This window comes from Ornithorhynchus anatinus, chromosome 8, assembly GCF_004115215.2.
Source record: "Ornithorhynchus anatinus isolate Pmale09 chromosome 8, mOrnAna1.pri.v4, whole genome shotgun sequence".
NCBI lineage: Eukaryota > Metazoa > Chordata > Mammalia > Monotremata > Ornithorhynchidae > Ornithorhynchus > Ornithorhynchus anatinus.
Window position 1 is genome coordinate 66,292,924 of NC_041735.1, and position 23,378 is coordinate 66,316,301.

At 47.8% G+C, this 23,378-nt stretch overlaps 1 protein-coding gene across 3 annotated transcripts in view; it reads right to left on the minus strand.

The window, feature by feature from the left end:
- Positions 1 to 442: 442 nt before the first annotated feature.
- Positions 443 to 23,378, minus strand: part of TMEM106B (transmembrane protein 106B) — a 37,947-nt gene continuing 15,011 nt past the window's right edge. For all 3 annotated transcript variants that reach the window (XM_029070284.2, XM_029070283.1, XM_039912821.1), the window contains exons 2-8: positions 21,725 to 21,946; positions 16,879 to 16,942; positions 15,727 to 15,886; positions 10,524 to 10,664; positions 10,387 to 10,436; positions 9,518 to 9,571; positions 443 to 6,082 (exon numbers count right to left, since the gene is read on the minus strand). In XM_029070284.2, coding sequence (XP_028926117.1) covers positions 5,944 to 6,082; positions 9,518 to 9,571; positions 10,387 to 10,436; positions 10,524 to 10,664; positions 15,727 to 15,886; positions 16,879 to 16,942; positions 21,725 to 21,944 — 828 coding nt within the window. In that variant the 5' untranslated portion in view covers positions 21,945 to 21,946 and the 3' untranslated portion in view covers positions 443 to 5,943. The remainder of the gene's footprint in view (positions 6,083 to 9,517; positions 9,572 to 10,386; positions 10,437 to 10,523; positions 10,665 to 15,726; positions 15,887 to 16,878; positions 16,943 to 21,724; positions 21,947 to 23,378) is intronic.

Below are 23,378 nucleotides of genomic sequence, written 5' to 3' on the forward strand. Positions count from 1 at the left end.
TTTGGTAGTTATCAGTTCTACCAGTCCAAAACAAGTACCCCAATAAAATCCTGGAATGAGTGGCATATTGAAGATTGCATTTTCGCCACAGAGGTATGGATGTGATCAAGCCCCTGTCCAAACAATAGTATGTCTGCCAGGGGTTTTGCATTAAGCATGGGCTCCGACGCCACCCCCAAAACGTTTATGAACGCCTCACCATGTCACCTCAAAACAGCATGCTAAATACTCCATAGAACACTATAACCAGGCTTCAAACCAAACTTAGTATTGCTGCATTAAAATGCTAATAACTCAGAATATTTTAAAAAGCAACAGAATGAAGAATCGTATTTCAATAAGCACCTCCTCCCGCCGTGCTTCAACTATCCTCTAACTCCACGATGAATCCATTAAGACTGGCTGGCATTTTGTTCAGAATCAAAGACTCCATTTCACCGAGTTCTAAACGTCAACACTGACATATGGAAACTTTATTTTTCATGCTTAAGAAATGTTTGGTACAAACGGATTAGAATTTGACATTCACCATTACAAGAGCAACAGGTACCACTCTTGAATTACAAAAATAGTTATCACTTTTTTTTAGCATCTCTATACATCTGTTAACTACCATGTGCATATTTGATACAAAATAATGGCTAGGGGCACAAGGATCACCCACTACCGTAGAAATTCCCGGGGGGGTGGGGGGAGGTGTGCGTGTCAACATATAGCTTAAATGAATGTGAATGGAACTACCCCCCCAGAAAGGGAACTCTAGTGCCCAGAACCCCCCACCGCCAAATTTTAAATTCCCGTTTTAATCCCCATGGCAGCTACAGTCATCTCTCATTAGCCGGACTACCTGAAGTAAACAGTTTCCATTGCTAGGTCAGGTTCACTTTTACTTCTATCATCTTCCTGGGCCGTCTGTTCTGGGACCAAGAGTCAACACGATCCCGCGAACCACGCAGAGCCCATGTGCTTCTCAAAACCTTGAATTTCAAAAGGGGTCCTATTCTAAGACGCAATTCCGGAACCGCAAAATATTTCGTCTTTGGGAATGTATCTCGCTCCGTGGCTTAAGCCAAAGACCTCACTGTGGTAATGCCACCTTTTTCGGAAGTTAGAACAGTGCAATAATGTATCCCAATTTCTAATTCTTACAATTCTGGGGACACGAGACTAACTCCAGATTATCGAGTGCTCAGTACAGTGCTCTGCACACCGTTCACACTCAAATACCACTGATTATCTTCGGGGCAGAGATTGAGAATTAACTTTGAGCGACTGGCTCAATACTGTCCCCGCCACCCCCCTTTTTATATATTCAAAAAAAGTAAAACCAATTGAAGAAAGATTCTGTGCTTTTGTCTTGAAAAGGCATTGAATTTGGAAAATTCCAAGTTTGGCGGTGACGAATAACGGGTCTTTGAAGTTTTAGTGCCCAAGGTCTGGTCCAGTTTGGTCCAGACAAATCTGTAATTTGGTGCTGTGTGGTCACAAAGTCAGAGCTGTGTGGGGGGCACTGGGAAACTTCAAATCAGTTGGGAAGAAACGCACCTTTTCAAAATCAAAATTTAACACCTCCTCATTCACTTAGACCAAGAACACTTGTCTCGGCCATTTCTGCTCGGCACCATTCAGGTGAGAAAACCGGCTGAAATGCACTTTAGTCACTTTCTCCTGTACAAAATAAAATGAGGTTTCTAGGCCCAAAACCACTCAGACAGGACAATTTTAGCTAACGGAATATAGGAAAGCTTAAACCTGGGGATGCTACTATGGATTTATGATGTCAAAAGATTTTAGTTTGTATACCCAGGACGCATGTCAAATGTAGTCAAGTTTTAATGGGATCACACAGCTTCATGGGGTTACACTGGTTTACAAAGTAGAGCTAGGCAGTAGTATTTCTCTTTAAACCAGACATTACACAGTCTCAAGTATTTAAGGTGAGCAGATGATTTTTAGTCACCGAGCAAAATTGGAAGCCAAAAGGGGAGAACAATAATATATTGTCCATTTTAAACTTTTTTTAGAACAAGGAACATTGCCAAGTCCATAGGTACAGAGCAGCTATTACCTCTAAAAACACAAAGGAAGGCTTCACGTAAATTAGGCTTAACATAAATTACTTCGTATATGCTGACTGTATCCTAACTGCCCACCGATATCCAAACTTTAGCATTCACATGACTTACCAGAGCAGATCGCAAAAGCCTAAAATGAGCATCATTCAAAGCTGCAATTGTTGTGAAGATTAGGAGCTGCATGAGTAGTCCACATTCAGAAAAGAATTTAAGTCCCTTTGGGAAAAAAATCAGATAAGCTTTTGTTCCCCAAATGTCAGGGTTCTGCTAGAGAACGAGATACCTGAAGAGTAAGTTTGAAAAACCACGTTAAAAATATCCTGGAAAGTCTATTTCTTCATTTACAGCATCCTAACAAAATATAAATATACTCGAAGGTTTCCACAAATTTAAGAATCGGGGGGAGGAGGGGAGTTAGATAGAGAGAATGATTGCAATCCCTGCTTTCCCACCCCGAGACTTCGCTTTGGAGGTTACTTACGGTAGGTCAGTTTTCCTAGAAGTGAACCACATTCGTTTTAAAGTTTACGCTTATTTCTTGCATGAAGCTGTGAGGTGAAAAAACAACTTACCGTGGGAAGGAAAATACCAGCCAACTGAGCCTGGCTGCCTACCTGGGGAAGCCAACCGAACGGAAGGTGGACTTTCCTGATTACACGGAGGAGAAGCGTGATCCCCTGCCCCTTCTGAGCCCCTTTTACTCCAAAGCACCTGGAGTTCTAGGCCTGACACCTCAATGTTAAGGAGGGGTCTGGGGACGTGGAGAGAAAGTGAGAGGATCTGGATTACAGGGAGAGAGTCACAGTGGCGGGAGAGAGGAACACTGTCCAGAGTAAGGCTAGGGGACAGAAGGTTCAGAACCACCCATGTGGTCATGCTAAGATTTGGGGTCCCGGATCTCCGGGCAATCCACACACCCTGCAGACTCACTCTTCTGCTTTCCAACTCACACAGAACAAACTCGAGACCGACTCCGCTATTAAGGGGTCAAAGCTCCGCTACGCTCCAACAGAATCCCAATGAGCGTCGTCTTCAATTAAAAAAAAAAAAAAAAATCACTCAACACCGGGAACTCTCTTTCACATCCTGTCACACCAAGGCTACTGTGCTGATACCGAGGCCAACCAGTTAACGCATCCGTCAACAGGCCTCTTTCTTCTCGAGTTTTGTCACCAAATGGAACTGAAAGTTTTCCCCTGAATTAATATTCTCAACTTTGAATCGAGACCTAGAAATCGATGATTTTAGCTGGCATGAACATGAAGTTAAATATTACATGATTCACTTGAAAAAACTGTTCTATAAAGATAGTCATAAATATCTGAAAAGTGCTACTGTCATAAAGATGGTTATGAATTCCAATACCGAAGAAACAGGATTAATATATTACGCATTTCCCCTCACTTCAGTATACATACGTATATTTTAGCTTATTTACACAAAAAGACTCCATGAATGGACATACCATAATTTACATATTTTTCTGCAGTAATAGCCACAGTTAAATGACCAGTGAAAAATGTTAGGATTCTCCCCTGCCACCTCACCCAGATCACCAAATTCTGCTCTGTAGTACTTAGTCTAATTCCGTTATCAAGGTATTTTAGAAGACGCTCCAGATACTTAAGTGTTCAGCTGATTTTACCCTTTATAGGGGGTGGCGGGGGAGGAGGAAAATCACTATTAAACCACTCAAGCCTCTACAAACACAAGAGTGTGACATTAATTGGACACAACGTATTTACAACTACTGTTGTTAAGACTCTAGTTTTACCAAGAGGATTCAAAACCAATCTTAAAAACTCATTCTTCCTAAGCTATGAGAGCTATTTTGTCTCCATTAGCTGCAAAACACCTAAAATTGTGCAATGGATAGTTTAGCGATGTAGTAATATCAATGCTTATTTATAGTTTGTCACTTGAAATCTTTATATCCAAATTCAACACTGCATTTTTTTTTGGAGGGGGGGGGGAAGCACATTTAAAAAGATCATTAATCAAGCAACCCAGAAAGTTGGTTTGAGTTCTGTATTTACTGGCAAGTAGTTTGTTATCCTCTCTCTCTAGTGATATCCTTTGGAAAACCATCCTTCCCCAACTCAAACTATTCTTTAGAAGATTTGTCCTGCCACCGTAATGAGCTGGACATGAGAAGTAGTGTCACACTAAAGATGGAATAGAAAAAAAAAAACAAAGAAAATCTGACAGGGATCAAATTTAGAGCCTGGAAATCAACTGTTCACCCAATTATGACTTTCACTTGGAAGGTTAGTTGTTTTGGGTCCCGCTTCATTCTCCCAATCCCGTCAGACTTTGAAATCTTTGGGAAAGCAATCTTAATTTGTATTCTGCTTCAATCTACCGTGACACCCTGACGGGGAGGGAAGGAAGGCCAACCCCTTGAGGAAGAAACGGACCAGACCCTTCCGAACTCCAAATGCGTCAGAGCAGAAAGAAACCTGACGACTGACTGCTGTTAGCTGGGCTGAAATTTCCAGGGTGAAACTTCCAAGTTAATTCTCCAGGTGAGTCAGTCAGTAACCACTTAACACTCCCTAACTGCCAAGACGAAGGTAGAATGAGGAAATTTTGACGAAAAACCAAGCCAGTTCAGATTCAAGCATCTAAAAAATAAAATAAAAACGGATGGCTGTGGATAGACCGGTTGAGGGGGAAAAAAAATCTTCAGCATAATTCAACTTAAAATTCAAGAATACTGAATCGAGTGATCTGGCATTTACTGTATTACTTAAGCCACCTCACCAGGGGGATATTTTTTTCCATTACAAAGCGTGCTCAACCCAGCCTCTGTTTAGGCACTTGATTATTAGGGAAGGAAAACCAACCTCTAGGATCGCAGTCGGAGAAAAACAATGCCCGAGTGGAGCAATGTGGTTTGATTATCTTTTGATGACCACGTCCTTCCACATTATGCCTCATGTTTACAAAGACGCACACGGTATGAACAGGGTCCAAACCGGGCGCAGAACGCCTGCCTCAAATCCGGGCGATCGTCCCATTACCTTCGGTTTTCTATTTACTACACGTTTGATTTCAGATCTAACTAACAGGAGTCGCAGAAAAGCCATGCCAGGGATAACTACTTACACCAACGGAGGCTCACAGACCCACACCTTCAGAATCACAACAGAAAGAGAGGGGTGAGGAGGTTTATCGCACGCCCCACACACCTGCAGATTCTGATGATGATGCCTACGAGGGGAAGGTCTTCTCCCAGGAGGAAGCGGCTCTCTACGGGACGTGAGAGCAGCCCAGGGGCACGATCCTGATCCGGGAAAAGCGAACAATCGCAGAGATACCGAGGCATACCTTCTCCTTAGAGATCACGGAACGCTACTGTACGGATACGGCCACGGGAGAAAAGGAAAGCTCTGGTAACGGGCTCTATGGGTGGCGGGAGGTGATTTTCCAATGGCCACGTGAAGACCGAAGCTGTCGTGTGTTCCTAACTACCGGCTGGCCCGGAGACCAGTCAGGAAACTCTTGCGAATTCTGCACACAGCCAGATTTAAACAGAGCTGTGAGCCCTCGACCAAGATCTAGCGTTCCCTAGGGGAAAAAAAAAAAAAAACCACGAAACGAGACACTGTCCCCATTCCTAAGAGGGTTCGGGAGCGGCGGCGTCTGCTGGGTGACGTGTGCCGAGAGGGGAGACATCCTGACAACGGAGAGGAGAGGCAGGGACAGTTTTGACGGTTCAACACGTGGTGAGTGCCGCCCCGAGGAAGGACGGCGCGGAGACCCGTGGGTCAGTGAGCGTGGTCTGGGACCCGTTCGGCAGTTCTCCGTGCTAGAGGGGGTCGGGAGCGCGTTTCCATGTTTCCCGGCCCCGGGGACGGGAGGGTCTTCACTGCGGCGGCTGAAGCACGTTGAGGTACTCGGAGCGGCCCGATTGGTAGGTGGTGTTTCTTCCACAGTCGACGTACTGGTAGCGCTCTTGGGATATTTGTTCCGAGTGCCCGAAGTAGGTGGTTGTCACTGTCACCCTAAAGAGAGGTGGAGACAAGGGAGGGGGAGGAAAAAAAAACCACAAAACACACACACAACCTCCGCGTGTTGGTCAAGGTGTGCAATCTAGATTATGACTCTCGAAGCTTCTCAAGGGCAGTGAACCCATCTAACAATTCTGTTCCCTTCCCAAGTTCTTAACACAGTGCTCTGCTCACAAGAACTGTGCTCGGCACATAGTAAGCGCTTCACAAACTCTAGATTAACTGAAAATGCCATTCAAAATAGGATGGAGTGACGGAAACACCTGACACCACTGGATAGGCCTTCAACAATTTTTTTTAAGCAATTACTATTAGTAAGTGCTCAATATTACTGATGATTTCCACAACGTGGGTTTTGTCCGATGCTGCCGGAGAACCGACTTTTTTTAAATGTTTTTTATTAAGTGCTTAATATGTGCCAGGCACTATAGTAAGCACCGAGGTAGCCAGAGGCTAATCAGGTTGGACACAGACCACGTCCCATGTGGGGCTCATGGTCTTTATCCCCATTTTACAATTGAGGGAACTGAGGACCAAAGAAATGAAGTGACTTGTCCAAAGTCACAGGCAGGTGGCAGAGCCGGGATTAGAACCCAGGTCCTTCTCAACTCCCAGCCCCATGCTCTATCCACTAAGCTACGCTACTTGGTGTGAGACTAAGCCTTCTCTCACAGAAGCGGTGTGGCTGAAGGCGGACGATGGGTAGAAGAATAGTTGTGGTGCTTGCTAAGCGCTTGCGGAGTCCTGGGGCGGATACGATGCCGTGGGATCAAAAAGGAGGCCCTGGCCCCAGCCGGGACTGATTTATCGCTGCGCAGATGCCGCTGAGCGGCAAAAATGAACAAAGGGTGAAAAACCAGGGCACGTGAGGAAAGAATAAGGAAGTTGGTCACCTTGGGCAGGCAACGTGTCAACTCTGTTATACTGTACTCTCCCAAGCGCTTAGTACAGTGCTCTGCACACAGTAAACTAGACAAGCACCCTTGACCGATGAACCACAGGACAGGTGTGTGTCCTACTGGAAAGAGCACAGGTTTGGGGAGTCGGGAGACCTGGCTTCCAGGCCTGGCTCTCCCACATGCCTGCTGTATGACCTTGGGCTAGTCATTGGACCTTACTGCGCCTCACTTTTCTCTGAAATGGGGACAAGAGCCCTACTCTCCCTCCTTTTTAATAATAATAATGTTGGTATTTGTTAAGTGCTTACTATGTGCACAGCACTGTTCTAAGCGCTGGGGTAGAAACAGGGTAATCGGGTCGTCCCACGTGAGGCTCACAGTCCTTCATCCCCGTTTTACAGATGAGGTCACTGAGGCACAGAGAAGTTAAGTGACTTGCCCACAGTCACACAGCTGACAAGTGGCAGAGCCGGGATCCGAACCCATGACCTCTGCCTCCCAGGCCCGGGCTCTTTCCGCTGAGCCACGCTGCTTCCCCTAAGCACGGTTTTTAGACCGTGAACCCCACGTGGCGGGGATTGTGTCCGCTCTGATTACCGGGTAGCTACCCCAGCCTTCAGCACATAGCACCTGAAAGAGTACCACGGGTACCGTGACATTCGTTGGGCGTAATTCAAGAATGGGGCTGACTTTCCGTTCTCTGCCTCCAAGCAGGTAGATGAGGGGGAAGCGATCTTAATTGCGGTCGGGGGTCCCGGGCTAAGTTCCCGTTGTGCCTCACAGCTCTGCACGCATTAAGCACTCAATAAACAGCGCGGATCCATTATTCCTGAGGGGTCATTCTCCAATCCCTGCTCCTCACTTCAACTCTTAGATCGTGAGGCACAGGGTCCCCGTCTCATTCCCACCCGGGCGCTCTTTCAGTCCAGTGCTCTGCACACCAAGCGAGCGCTCACCACTATAATAATACTGTTGGTATTTGTTAAGCGTTTACGATGTGCAGAGCACCGTTCTAAGCGCTGGGGTAGATACAGGGTCATCAGGTTGTCCCACGTGGGGCTCACGGTTTTAATCCCCATTTTACGGATGAGGTAACAAGCACAGAGGAAGTGAAGTGACTTGCCCACAGTCACACAGCTGCCAAGTGGCAGAGCCGGGATTCGAACCCATGACCGCTGACTCCCAAGCCCATGCTCTTTCCCCTGAGCCAGGCTGCTTCTCTAAGCCCAGTGTCCTCCTCTACTACTAGTAATCCCAGTGTCTTCCTCTCCCAGTGCTTAGTCCAGCGCTCTACACGCTGTCGGCTCTTAATACTATCACTGCTATCGACCACCACCACCAGTGGATTCTCTCCCCGGGAAGCAGTGTGGCCTCATGGAAAGAGGTCGGGCCTGGGAGTCAGAGGGCCTGGGTTCTAATCCCAGCTCCGCCGACTGCTAGCTGTATGATCTCGGGCAAGTCACTTCACTTCTCTGTGCCTCGGTTTCCTCGTCCAGAGTGGGGATTCAATCCTGCCTCCCCCTCGTACTTAGACCGTGAGGCTCAGGCGGGGCAGGGACTGTGTCCGACCTAATGAACGTGTACCTGCCCCAACACTTAGAATGGTGTCTGAAAGATTGTAAGCGCCTAACAGATACTATAAAAAAACCCCAGAGCCTTCACCCGGGGCTCTGCAGACATTTAGGGGTCAAAACAATTATCTCATCTGTAAAAATGGGGATTAAAAAAAAATGCGAGCCCCACGTGGGACAATTTGACTACCCTGTATCTACCCCAGTGTTTAGAACAGCGCTCTGCACATAGTAAGCACTTAACAAATACCATAATTATTATTATTATTACAATGACTATTGGGAGAAGGTGAAGCTCTGCCGATCATGGGGAAACGGTCCCAGAAGAGTCAATCTGGAATGGCTTCCGGATTAAGTGGCCAGATGGGGTCTCCGGGTTGGACGATCCCTGGCTTCCCTCGGACACGGTCGATGGGGTTTTCTTGTCTGCCCCTCAACTTTCAGAATGGTAGGCCGAGGGCAGCGGGGCGCTGACCTGTCACCTTAACACTGTGAAATAGGCCGTACTGGTAGAAACCGCTCTTGGTCTCTTCACAGCGCACCTAGCTGAATAAAAACCAAAGCAGCCTGGCACAGTGGCTGGATCATGGGCCTGGGAGTCAGAAGGTCAGGAGTTCTAATCCTGACTCGGCCACGTGTCTGCTCTGTGACCTTGGGCAAGTCACTTCACTTCTCTGGGCCCCACTTACCTCATCTGTAATACGGGGATTAAGACCGTGAGCCCCATGTGGGTCAGGGACTGTAGCCAATCCGATTTGCTTGTATCCACCCCGGCGCTCAGTACAGTGCCTGGCACGTAGTGAGTGCTTAACAAATACCATAACTGTCATCATTATCCGATCAACGCTATCTGAGCACCTGTGTGCAGAGCACTATGCAAAGCACTTGGGAAAGCGCGATAGGCCCAGAGGCTTCGAAAACCATCACCGGCCCCAAGTGAGGAAAGAGGTCATACTTACTGCATCATGACTACTATGTTATGGACTTTGATTGATGGCAGTGTACAGAAATCACTGTTAAAGGAAAAACAGACACCGTTAACGAAAAAGCCCTCAGTATAATATCGTATCTGATCCACGCTCCTAAGCGGTATATAGAGAACGTCATAAATGCTCCAATCGATCAGACTTATTGATTTGTACAGTACTGTACTACGTTCTTGGGAGAGTACAACCTGAGTTGATAGACACTGTCCCTGCCCAGAATGTACTTCCAGTCTAGGGCGGTCAGAACCAAAACTGAAGTTTGCCAAGTACGGCAGATTTTGTGCCAGACGCTTCTTTAATGGGGCACCGCCTACAGTTACTGAGCATCCTCAGCTCCAGGCCATGAGCTAATAATAATGGCATTTGTTAAGCGCTTACTACGTGCCAGGCACTGTATAAGCGCCAAGATAGATACGAGCCAAGCGGTTTGGGTACCGCCCCGTTCCCTCACGGGGTTCCCAGTCTTAATCCTCACCTGGCAGATGAGGGAACTGAGGCACAGAGAAGCAAAGCGACTTGTCCGAGGTCACGCGGCAGACGAGTAGTGGACCTGGGATTAGAATCCAGGTCCTTCTGACTCCCAAGAAAGCGTTCTAGCGAGAACCACAAAATGAACACCTGGGGATCAGATGTTTTTGGGATAAAAGCGCCAGAGCAAAGAACTATGAGGGCCTTTCAAAACGTCTCCAACTTGTACATCAAAGGTTAAAATTTCAGATGTTAAAGGCACTGAAAGCTTTCGACGGACAGCTCTCGATACAAACAGAACGCTATATATTCGTACCTATATAAATATTTAACCACATCCCCCCCCCCCCCGAAATTACAAAATTACCACTTACTACATGTAACTCATTTCATCAGCTATAACTGTAGGCACTGTGTAATCAATCTGAAACAGAGAATACAAACGGGAAAGAGTGAGAACCAACACAACCGGTTTTAATGGTCTCAAAAACACTGCACCACTGAGGTTTACCTGTTTCATGTCTAGCGGGCTGATAGCCGTCATGTTGTTCAAACGTGCCTTCCCAATAACCGTTTTGGAAAACAGGACTTGGGCTGTGATGTTCGTGACTTCCACGGAATAGTAATTGTTGTTTGTAATATTTAATGTGTTCTGAAAAGGGGGTGGAGAGAAGAAGTTAGGCTGATCGACGCACCACGGTTTGTCAGGCAAATTCTAAACGCATTCTGAAAATCACCAAGAGACTAGAGCAGAACCCTCTGGGGGCCGACCGAGAATCGAATTAACCTTCACGGAAATCAGTTACTCTGTCTTAACCTTGTGCAGTTCTTCCAGAAGGTGGGGAACTCGATTTTCGAGCGCCAGACCATGAGCTAATAACAATGGCACTGGTTAAGTGCTTACTATGGGCCAGGCACTGTACTAAACGCTGCTTTTGGCAACAACAGTTTTCAACTGTTTGCGATCCTTAAATCGACATCAGGCACGTGGTCACAACCGCTTCTTGCGCTTGGATTGGCACCCTTTATTCACCTCCCCCCTCGGCCCCACAGCACGGAGGTACATGTCTGTAATTTCTGTATTGACATGAATGTCTGCCTTCTCCTCTGTGAGCTGCTTGTGGGCAGGGAACACGTCCACCGACTCTGCTGTACTGGATGCTCCCGAGCGGTCAGTAAAGTGTTCAGCATAAAGTGCTCAATAAAGACGACTGATTGATTGACTGAATCTTCCAGGTCCACGTGGTATCCTACCCAGACAGATGCACGATGTTGGAAGGTTTCCTAGAACCCGCCAGCGTTCAATCCGGGCGGGGAAGGGACGGACCAGAGAAAGAATCTTTCCTGAGCAGGAAAACCTAGAACATGCAGCATAGCCTAGTGGATAGAGCCCGGACCTGGAAGTCAGAAAGACCTGAGTTCTAATCCCAGCTCTGCCAATTGTCTGCTGTGTGACCTTAAACAACTCACTTCACTGGGCCTGTTACCTCTTCTGTGAAATGGGGATGAAGACGGAGCCCCACGTGGGACAGGGATTAGGTGGGGGATACTGGTTTGTATCCACCCCAGAGCTCAGTACAGCACCTCACCCACAGTACGTACTTAAATACTATAAAAAGATGCTAAAACCACACAACTCATCACAAGACCCCTCTGTAATGAAGTGGATTATAAAGTTGACCACCATGGCTAAGATCAATCCCTTCTAAAATCAAAAAAGCGCGGCTACAGTGGAGGTGTCTGCAGACGGCCAGAAAAATGTCTCACTTCCCTCTGTCATTAGGTTACATGGGGGCCTGGAGATTAGAGAATAACAGTGATGGTAGGTTAAGTGCTTACTATGTGCCAAGCACTGTACTAAAAGCTGGAGTAGATATAAGATAATTAGGATGGACACAGTCCCTGTCCCACAGAGGCCCATAGTCCAAAAAGGAGGGAGAAGAGGTATTTGAAGCTCAGGTCTCATCTGTAAAATGGAGGCACAGAGAAGTTGAGAGACTTGCCCGAGGCCATTCAGCAGCCAAATGACAAAGCGGGGATTAGAATAATAATTATAATAATAACTGTGGCATTTGTTAAGCACTTACTATATGCCAGGCACTTTACTAAGCACGAGGGTGGATACCAGCAAATTGGGTTGGACACAGTCACAGTCTCAATCACCATTTTATAGACGAGACAACTGGAGGCCCAGAGAAGTGAAGTGACTAGCTCAAGGTCACACAGCAGACAACTAGCAGAGCCGGGATTAGAACCCATGACCTTCTGACTCCCAGGCTTATGCTCTAAATCCACTACGCCATCCTGCTTTCGGTCCTCTGATCCCAAGGCCCGGTCTCTTTCCCACCCAGTACATTTATGTGGTCTCATTTTGGGCATGAAGACTTCAGGGTTTAAGTGTTAGGTTAAAACTGAGTCTATGCTTCCTCATCTCCAGCTCTCGTTACTTCCTTCCAAGAGCCAACGGTGCAAACGATCACAAAAAAAAAAAAAATCAGATAAAGGAAGAAACGCATTAAAGCAGTAAAGCTGAATAAGAAACAAGAAATAAAAAATTCCCTGCGTGCGATGCTAAGTCTGAGGCCAACAGAGCCCATCTGACGCACGTTAAGGAAGTTATCGCTCCCCTGTCCTCTCCAACGTTAAACATCAGGCTCTTCTACGAGAGAAATATCAATCCGAAGGAGCTCCGACGAGCGAAGGATGGGTTTAATTTGGAAATAAATGGAGTAGATGAAAAATGAGGAAAAGGGGAAAAAACAAACTATAAGGTATGTCCATCAGAAATCAGTAGACGTTTAGGAGGGAGGAGCAAAACTGCTGAGCTACTTGCGCTGGGGTAGATACAGGGTCATCAGGTTGTCCCACGTGAGGCCCACAGTTAATCCTCATTTTACAGATGAGGTAACAGGCACAGATTACGGGGAAAAAAAAAAACCACCCAAATGCCAGGAAATAACCCTGAGCGGTGACATCCATGGCAAATTCTCGCTTCCGGACTTGGAAGGAAGCAAGTCACAGGACGGGACATTGCTTCACCCCTCGTTTCCCCCCCGAAGCAATCTTATGTCACACCTTGCTTCCTCATGACCCTCCAAGAGGGAGGTTACCTGGGCCTGTGAGCCACTGACCCTTTTCTGTAAGTATCTGCGGGGGAGGGGGAATAATAATAACGTGGGTATTTGTTAAGCGCTAAGTGCAGAGCACTTTTCTAAGCGCTGGGGGAGATACAGGGTCATCAGGTTGTCCCACGTGAGGCTCACAATCCCCATTTTGCCACTTGGCAGCTGTGTGACTGTGGGCAAGTCACAACTTCTCTGTGCCTCAGTTCCCTCATCTGTAAAATGGGAATTAACCGTGAGCCTCACGTGGGACGACCCGATTACCCTTTATCTACCCCAGCGCTTAGAACAGTGCTCTGCACATAGTAAGCACTTAAATACCAACATTATTATTACAGATGAGGTAACAGGCATAGAGAAGTGAAGTGACTTGCCCACAGTCCCACAGCTGCCAAGTGGCAGAGCCGGCATTCGAACCCATGACCTCCGACTCCCAAGCCCCGGCTCTTTCCACCGAGCTACGCTGCTTCTCAAGAAGAGGATGCGGTTGATGTAACTGTGGTATTTGTTAAGCTCGTACTATGTGCCAAGCACTCCATCATCAGGTCTGATACAGGTCCTGCCCCGCTCGGGGCTCACAGAAGCCGAGAGGGGAGTCGCCCCCACATCCTGTTCAACTTGAGCTCCCCAGGGGGCTCGGAGGCAGGGGGATGGCACCAAGATCATGGCATCTCATCCCCCGATTTTTTTTTTTTTTTTTTAAATGGCATTTAAGTGTTTACTATACGCCAGGCACTGTACTAAGCATTGGGGTAGATACAACCTGATCAGGATGGCCGGTCTGTCCCACGTGGGGCTCAGTCCTAATCCCCATTTTCCAGATGTGGGAACGGAAGCAAAGAGAAGCGCAGTGACTTGCCCAAGGTCACCCGGCACACAGGTGGCGGAGCCAGAATCAGAACCCAGGATCTTCCTACCCCCGGGCCCGTACTCTACCCATTAGGCCACGCTGCTTCTACCCCGGACCCTGTAAAAGCCCGAACCTCCACGGCCTGCTTTCCCTTGATCCCACTCACACCAGGACCCAGATAATAAGAATAATGTCGGTATTTGTTAAGCGCTTACTACGTGCCGAGCACTGTTCTAAGCGCTGGGGTAGATACAGGGTAATCGGGTCGTCCCGCGTGAGGCTCCCGGTTAATCCCCATTTTACAGATGAGGGAACTGAGGCCCAGAGAAGTGAAGTGACTCGCCCACAGTCACACAGCTGACGAGTGGCAGGGCCGGGAGTCGAACCCGTGACCTCCGACTCCGAAGCCCAGGCTCTTTGGCAAAGACGCCCTTTGCCAACGAGGCCAAAGTTGAACTTCTGCTGGATCACAGACGAGACCCATCCTCTACTCCAAAGATCTTGCAGCGGCGATGACTTTCCCTTTTTACCCCAAATCAAGAGATGAGGAAGTGAGAGCGGCTCATGGCACTGTCTCTCACGCACACTCTCCGCCCTCCCCCCGCTCTATTAAAAAAGTGCTGCCATGTCCTGGTGGCTTTCTGAGAATGAATATCTTTCTCCCCCTCTAGACTGTAAGCTCGTTAGGGGCGGGGAACGTGTCTGATAATTGTGCTCTCATACTCTCCCGAGCAATTAGGACAGTGCTCCACACATAGTCAGCGCTCGGCGTCAATCAGTGAGAAGCAGCGAGGCTTAGTGCAAAGAGCACGAGTTTGGGAGTCAGAGGACGTGGGTTCTAATCCCCCCGCCGCTACTGTTCTGCCGTGTGACCTTGGGCAAGCCACTTCACTTCTCAGTGCCTCAGTTACCTCATCTGTAAAATGAGGATTGAGACTGTGAGCCCCACGTGGGACAACCGGATTACTTTATTTCTACCCCAGTGCTTCGAACAGTGCTTGCCATATAGTGAGCCCTTAAATACCATCATTATCATTAGTGGATAGAATTTGGACCTGGGAGCCAGATCATCATTATTATTATTATAAGGACCCGGGTTCTAATAATAATAATTATAATGTTGGTATTTGTTAAGCGCTTACTATGTGCAGAGCACTGTTCAAAGCGCTGGGGTAGATATAGAGAATCAGCATGGCTCAGTGGAAAGAGCGTGGGCTTGGGAGTCAGAGGTCATGGGTTCAAATCCCAGCTCTGCCACTCGGCAGCTGTGTGACTATGGGCGAGTCACTTGACTTCTCTGTGCCTCAGTGACCTCATCTGTCAAATGGGGATTAAGACTGTGAGTCTCACGTGGGACAGCCTGATTACCCTGTATCTCCCCCAGCGCTTAGAACAGTGCTCTGCACATAGTAAGCGCTTAACAAATACCAACATTGTTATTACAGGGTAATCAGGTTGTCCCACGTGAGGCTCACAGTCAATCCCCAATCCCATCTCCGTCTCTTGTGAACCGCGTGACAGGACGTGGGCAAGTCGCTTCGCTTTTCTGGGACTCATTTCCCTCATCTGTCAAACGGGGACGAAGACTGTGAGCCCCATGTGGGACTTGGACCGTGTCCGGCCTGACTGGCCCATACCTAGCCCAGCGGTCGGAAGAGCGCCCGACACATAGTAAACGCTTTATAAATACCATTATTATGAATACGTAGCATCGACGGACTGAGAAAGGAACAGAGGCGTACCGTGATATTTAGATAGATCATCCGTTTACTCTGGTCGTAGCTGACGTAGGCCGACTTCACCCCGACGTACTTCACGTCGATGGAGCGAGGGAACAGGAAGAAGACGGCCAGGCCCGAGAGGAGAAGGCACACCGACACAGAGGCCATCACGTACAGCTTCCTGAAATGACACCGCCCGTGTTTTCCGCCGGGCCATCGGGATACGGGTTATTAACCGAGATTCCCAAAGCCATCTTGAACCGGAATGAGAATCAGTGAGCGGGGAGCTGAAGCGGAGCGAGCACCGCGTAAAGATCTTGGCAAACCTGGGAAGAGCAGGGAGCTGAGAGTGCAATTCTACTTGGAAAGGTCCACACCCTAAATAGTTTTAAGTCGTCGGAGAGGAGCAAATATTTCAACTGGGTCCTCCGTTGACTTGTAAATATTACGCAGAAGAAAAGGTTATAAAGGGAAGATCTCATTCATCTTCTAAAATAGTCATACCATAGAACTACATTTGTATTATTCAGAAAGGAATTGCCATAGAGACTTAAGAAAGAGAAAATCTACACAAAGGAAAATGTGAATATGCAACCCGGTAATCCTCTCCTGGTACCACATACTGAAAATATTCTCTTTAAAGCTAATTGAAGAGAGATGATATTGCACGTTAAACTGGTGACACTATTTCCTCTTGGCCCAAAGCGATCTGTTTCGTTTTTAAAACCCGATTAATCTCGGAAACTAATAACAGACTTACATTATAAACACATTCCTTTTCTAAATTACCTAATATTTCAGGCTAATAGCCAGAAGAAACATATTTAACGCCATTTAGGACAAAAAATAATTGAAATCATTTTACCCCCAGCGTTACTACTATCCATTCCAGCCCCTGTGAATGAACGTCATGGTTTTCATTTCCATGTGCTTCCATATTATCAAATTTGTGGGGAAAATCATAACGAGAAGGCCAAACACTGGGAATTAAACTTGGGGAACACTGTGGCTAATTCTACCTACAGTTAAGGAAAGGCAACTGAAAATGAGTTCAGTTTTCCAAAAATCAAATATTCCTATACACTTTGCCATCCCTTTCAAAATAATCCAAGAATTTGGAATAAGCTCCGTTGGCAGCACAAGGTTTCGCACGAAGGCGACTTGACTACTTACGTTCGTCTGGGCCTCAGTCTCTGGTCACTATACGGAATCAGGGCTACCAGCTGGTTTTCCTGACCTAAAATACAGGACATATTTTTAAGGCGAGGAAAGAGAAAGCTTTCAGTGAAAAAAATTTAAATACACAGATAAGCCTCTACAACAGTTAAGCTGGAACAGAAAGACCAGGCTTTGAGACGGCGGCTTTTTCAATTGTTTTAGGGAGCTGTACTTTCCGAACACGTTCCCGGAGCACGTGAGTATCACACAACCCCCGCTGCTTTCACACTGGGTCATATATGGGCCCCTTTCTCGTCTTATGCCCGTTTTCATTTACATTAGCATCTGCTTCCCCAGGACTGCAAATTCCATGAGGACAGGGATCTTGAGCACTAGCTTCTGAATGCTTCCAAACCACTCGACAGAGTGCTCTGCGGCGTGGCCCAATGGAAAGAGCAAGGGCCTAGGAGTCAGAGGACCGGAGTTCTCATCCCGGCTCCACCACAAATCCGCTGTGACCTCATGCAAGTCACTTCACTTCTCTGTGGCTCAGTTCCCTCAGCTGAAAAATGGGGATTAAGACTGTGAACCTCATGTGCGACATGGACTGTGTCCACCTTGATTGGCTTGAATCTGTCCCAGTGCTTAGTACAGTGTCTGGCACATAGCAAGTGCTTAAATACCACTGGGGGAGGGAGGAAAAAACAAAAAAAACACCAAGAAGTAGGCATTCACTAAAAATGTGATTCATATATTTGATGCAATAAATTTGAGGAACTGGATAGAATTGTGGTTAAGAGCATAGGATGTTTTCAACCCATCAACTACATGGAAACAAGTCATCTGAGGGTCTCTTTTTGGTTTTTTTTAATGGCATGTTAAGCGCTCACTATGTGTCAAACACTATTCTAGACTCTGGGCTACATACAAATCAATTAGGTTAGATCCAGTCTCTGTCCTGCATGGGGCTCATGGTCTAAGTAGGAGGGAGAATGGGAAAACTGAGGCACGCAGAAGTAACTTGTCCAAAGTCACACAGCAAGTACTTGGCAGAACCAGGATTAGAAGCTAACAAGGAATGGTACGGAAATCCAGCAAGAGGATGCGACCTATCATTACAAATAGCCAATGAGGTAGGAGATCACTTTATGGCCAAAGTACCTCCCAAATAGAACAAACAGCTGTAATGGGGCTGCCCGGAGAACTGCAGACCAGGGAACTTCCCTTCAAACCTATACATGCATAGACAAAATAACCTTTTTTTTGGGGGGGGGGAGGGGGGAGAGGGAGAGAAAAAACACAGTTTATGTAAGGCAAAAATCACGCCTCTCCAATCTACCGAGGTTCCCCGAAGGGGTCGGGAAGTGTGTGGCCAGAGGAGAGCTACTACACTAAATATGTTTAGATTTTCAAATGGCCTTTGGCACAGTTCTTCGCCAAAACCGTTAGAAAAAACTGCATATCTATATCTTGGAACTGGGTGGAGGGGGGATATTTTGGTCTGACTATAGATAGGAAATAAAGGGGAAGGGGGAAATTACTACTTTTTAACTAGGGATGTGTAAAAAGCAGGGGCCTCCAAGAAGCGCTGCTGGGAGCTATTATTGCATCTAGTAGTATCCTAAGGAATCTGATTTTTCCTAAGGGAAAATAAGCAGTCAACTCTACCAGCTGGGCAGATGACATAGGCCCATTCAGAGGTTGAAATACATTGATGGGGATACATTATGGGGTGATTTCAAAAAGGAGCTTCACCCCGAGGGTGATTAAAGTCATAAATTTAGGGCAGGGGAACCCCCAGTGACAACAACACATTAGAGGCCTCTGAGCTTAAAAGGTGTGACTTTAGGATGATATCTTGGACTCTCCTTTGACTCGCTTCCTCAAATCATCGGTGGCGTTGTCACCGAATTGTACTTTCCATGTGCTTATAGAGAGCTCTGCACAGAGTAAACGGTCAATAAATACGATTGAATTCGGGCCCAGAGAAGTTACACAAAGCATGTACCAAATGGCTCGGGGGTGGTCCGTGATAAATTCAGGGAGAAAGAGCCCCCTGACACTAATTAAGAAAGAAAGGTAGGTCCCTGACGCTTATTAAGAGGGCGAGCTAGCGACGACGGAGAGCTCGAGATGGACGAACAAGATGCACGAAGGATAGGGCCACCCACTGCAGATCATTAGAGAAAACTGGAAGACGCTGAATAAGGCAGGAGCCCAGCCGAGAGGAAAGATTTCCAGGCTAGCGACCTCCGTTCTGGAGCAGACAGAATAACTGGGGTGGATGGCCCACTGGTCTCAGCCTATATAACACTTTTCTTTCTCCCTCTTTTGTTTTCTTTTGGTAAAATCAGTATTCACTGGAAAACGCCTTAATGTCAGCGAAAGTACAATTTCAGAACGTATGGCGATGGGCATTTTTTTGTACAAAAGCAACCGCACTAGAACACGGAATAACGGAACTGAAACTCCCTGCATCGCTTACAAACCAGTGATGATTTAACAGTAACAATGGTGTTTAAGCGTTTACTACGTGCCGGGCACTGTACTGAGCGCTGGGGCGGAGAGAGGAAATCGGGTTGGACAAAGCCCCTGTCCCACATGGGGCTCGCCATCTCGATCCTCATTTTAGGAGGAGGAAACTGAGGCGGGGAGAAATCCAGTGACTCGCCTAAGGTCTCACGGCAGACAAATGGCAGAGTTGGGATTTGACCCTCAGACTCCCAGGTCTGTGCTCTACCCACGGGGCCGCGCCGCCTCTAGTGATTTGGTGACGCTTGTGATGATTTAAGAGCGGACAGGGCGCTCAGGTACCTAGCTGTTAAATGCGAACAGAATGAGAGTCGACGGCCCCGAGGCCCGTGGCTCAAGTCGGAAAAGGGCCGAAGATGTGTGTCCCGGGAGGCTGGGAATCTGAAGCGTCATTTCCGAGGAGAGGGGACGGGGCTCCCGGGCTCACTCACGCCCGGTCCCTGAGCTAGAGCCGTGCCCCGAAGCTGGGCCGGACCAGCCAGATGGCCAAACCCGGGCCCACGTGCTCTCCTCCAAGGGGCTGGCAGGCACCTTAGCCGGGAACTGTGTGCCCAATGATACATCCGTCGGCTTCCTCTTCTTCTCGCCGGTCAATTATCCCGACACCCACTCTACTCAATATCAAGTGGGCTGCCCTCCCAGCGTTCTGTCCGATTTCCTCCCATCTGGGAACTCACACACTCGCGGGCGAGAGGGTCGCCGAACAATCCGAGCTTCTTTCCGGATGGAGTACCTCACGATATTATAATTCCTCCGCACCACTTTCTCCAGACATACCGTAAGGAGCCGAGACCCAAGACACTGACAGATGTACCATCTCCAAAGCGAAAGTTTAAAAATCTGAACAACAACAATAATAATAGCGCCGTGGCTCAGTGGAAAGAGCCCGGGCTTGGGAGTCAGAGGTCATGGGTTTGAATCCCAGCTCTGCCACTCGCAGCTGTGTGACTGTGGGCAAGTCACTTCACTTCTCTGTGCCTCAGTTCCCTCATCTGGAAAATGGGGATGAAGACTGTGAACCTCACGTGGGACAACCTGATTGCCCCGCATCTACCCCAGCACTTAGTACAGTGCTTTGCACATAGTAAGCGCTTAAATATCAACATTATTATTATTAGCACCATTTGTTAAGCGCTTACGTGTCAGTCGCTGTACTAAGCGCTGGGGTGGGTAGAAGCAAATCGGGTTGGAGAACAGTCGCTGTCCCATGTGGGGCTCACAGACTCCATCCCCGCTTTCCAGATGAGTTAACAGGCCCAGAGAAGTGAAGTGACTTTCCCCAGGTCACAGAGCAGACAAGTGGCGGAGATGGGATTAGAACCCACGACCGTCTGACTCCCAGGCCCGTGGCTCTAGCCACTGAGCCAGGCTGCTCCTGGAGTTCTGAGATTTTAAACCACCAGCTTTCCCAAGGCTGTCTCCCCATCGGACGGTAAGTTCCTTGAAGGACGAAGTTGTGTTAACTCTACTATACTCTTCCCAGCACGAACTACAGTGCTCCTTACTCCCAGGGTAGGGATCATGATTTCTAATTCTACTGTGCTCTCCCAACTGATTAGTACAGTGCTCTGCACCCGATAAATATTACAGATGAATTGGTACTCTCCCAAGGGCTTAGTACCGTGTTCTGCACAAAGTGCTCAGTAAATATCACCGATTATTTGGGTGGCGGATTACCCGGACCTTTTCCTTCTTCCTTTTGTCCTAGCCCCGTCTTATGTAAACCTTCGGGAACGGAAATGAAACTTGAATGTGCAAATTTAGATAATACCTGAGGTCAAAAGGTAACGGGGACATTTTTTCCCAGCACTTAGAGTGCTTTACACCTTCCCTAAGACCCCCCCCCCCCCTTCCTCTTCTCCCGCTTCCTTCTGTATCTTGCTCCAGACTTGCTCCCTTTATTCATCACCCCTCCCAGCCCCACAGGACGTATGTCCATACATGTCATTTATTTCTTTTAAATGTCGATCACCCCCTCTAGATTGCCAGCTCCTTGTGGGCAAGAAACGATATATTGTTCTCTCCCGAGAACTTGATATGGTGCTCTGCCCACAATATGCATTCGGATACAACTGACTGACTCCGGTCTGCTTGGATCATACCTATGCCAGTGCACAGCACACCGTCAGCACTTCAATACCACAACCGTTAGCTCATCCCTCTAGACTGTTAGCTCCTTGCGGTCAGGGAACGCGTCTGTTTACCGTTGCGTTCCACTCTCCCAAGCGCTTAGCACAGCGCGCCGCACAGAGGAAGCGCTCAATAAATACGACTGAATGAATTATACCCGCTACGGTCAGGCTAGTAAAAATCACGCAGGGCCACCTACCCCGAGGGATCCGTCCCGTGCCTTGACAGGTGGGACAAGTGACGCTGTCTCTTCCCGTGAACTCCACGTAAGGAAACTGAGACACGTCGCTGGGCCGCCCGTCCTCATTTGTGACTTCCGAGTGAATCAGGCCATTCCGCATGTTATCTGCCGAGCTGGATCCATTGGCGCTCTCTTCCTTGCTCGAGTGCAGAGACAGGTGGGAAAGGGATTTCCCCATGTCTGGTAAACAAAGGGAACAGTCAGCCTCAGGGACGGCTCCCGCTCCCCAAAGTCCAACTCTAACACGATTTTGATAAGGAATCTGCTTTCGCTCGGTTTATGGAGTAGAGCAGAGGTGCGTGTGGGCCTCACGTGATTCTCTGAAGGCGGGAGGAGGAGAGAGTCGGGTTGCATTCTGGAATAAAATACAGTTGGGTCAACTGAGACTTTTACATTTCAAGCTTTTAGGCTGGTCACGTTTAGAAACGGGGGCCGTGAGGGAAGGGAGAAGGAAATCAGAGCATAAAAAAAGGAAAAACAAGATTTAGATCAGTAGTCTAGATACCAAACGGACCCCTGACCCAAAAATAACTCTAACAGAAAAAAGAAAGTAAGGATTCAAACACTTCAGAAAGAAAACACTGTCCCAGACAGACAGAAGTGGAGGGAAAATGCTTTAGCAACACTTTGATGAGGGTGACACCCTTATCCTAGTTCTGCTAGAATGGGGTAGTGATGTTCTCTAAGAACCTCGTGCTCAGAAGAGTTGCATTATATACTTCCGCTCCGTGAACCTTGAGTTCCATTTGGAATAGGGAGTGTGAGCTGACTGTTTTATAACTCTGCCGGTGCTTTGTTCTTGGCACGTAATAAGGGCTTAAATAGCACCATTATTTTTTGCACAAGTTTCCTTCCCCGATGACTCTGGGCACCAACGAGGGCTGTGTCATACCTGGAAAGACTCACGCTGTAGGAAGAACGGGCCCTAGCTCTCCGGCAGTGGTCTAGCCACCTCGCCAAATGAAAAAGGTATGCAGAACGGATGATTTCCTTCGATTCATAAAGCCCCCTCCACTCCACTCCCCCGCTCTAGACTGTAAGCTCACTGTAGGGGGAGAACATGTCATAATGTACTTTCCCAAGTGCTTAATAGTACTGTAGTACAGGGGGAAGCAGCATGGCCCAGTGGATAGGGCCTGGGAGTCAGAAGGACCTGGGTTCTAATCCCGTCTCTGCCACTTTGCTGTGTGACCTTGGGCAAAGTCACTTCACTGGGCCTCAGTTACCTCTTCTGTAAAATGGAGATTAAGACTGTGAGCCCCACGTGGGACAGGGACTGTGTCCAATCTGATGAGCTTTTTATCTAGTGCTGAGAACAGTGTCTGACACACAATAAGCATTTAATAACAATAATCGTGGTTTCCGTTGGGCACCCGCTACGTGCCAGGCACTACACTAAGCACGGGGGTGGAAACAAGAAAATCAGGTTGGACACAGTCCCTGTCACACACGGGGCTCAGTCTCAATCCCCATATCCCAGAGGAGCTGAGGGACAGAGAAGTGAAGTGATCCGCCCAAGGTCACACAGCAGACAAGTGGCGGAGCCGGGATAAGAACCTAAGAACTTCTGACTCCCAGGCCCCTGCTCTATCCACTGTGCCCCGCTGCTTCC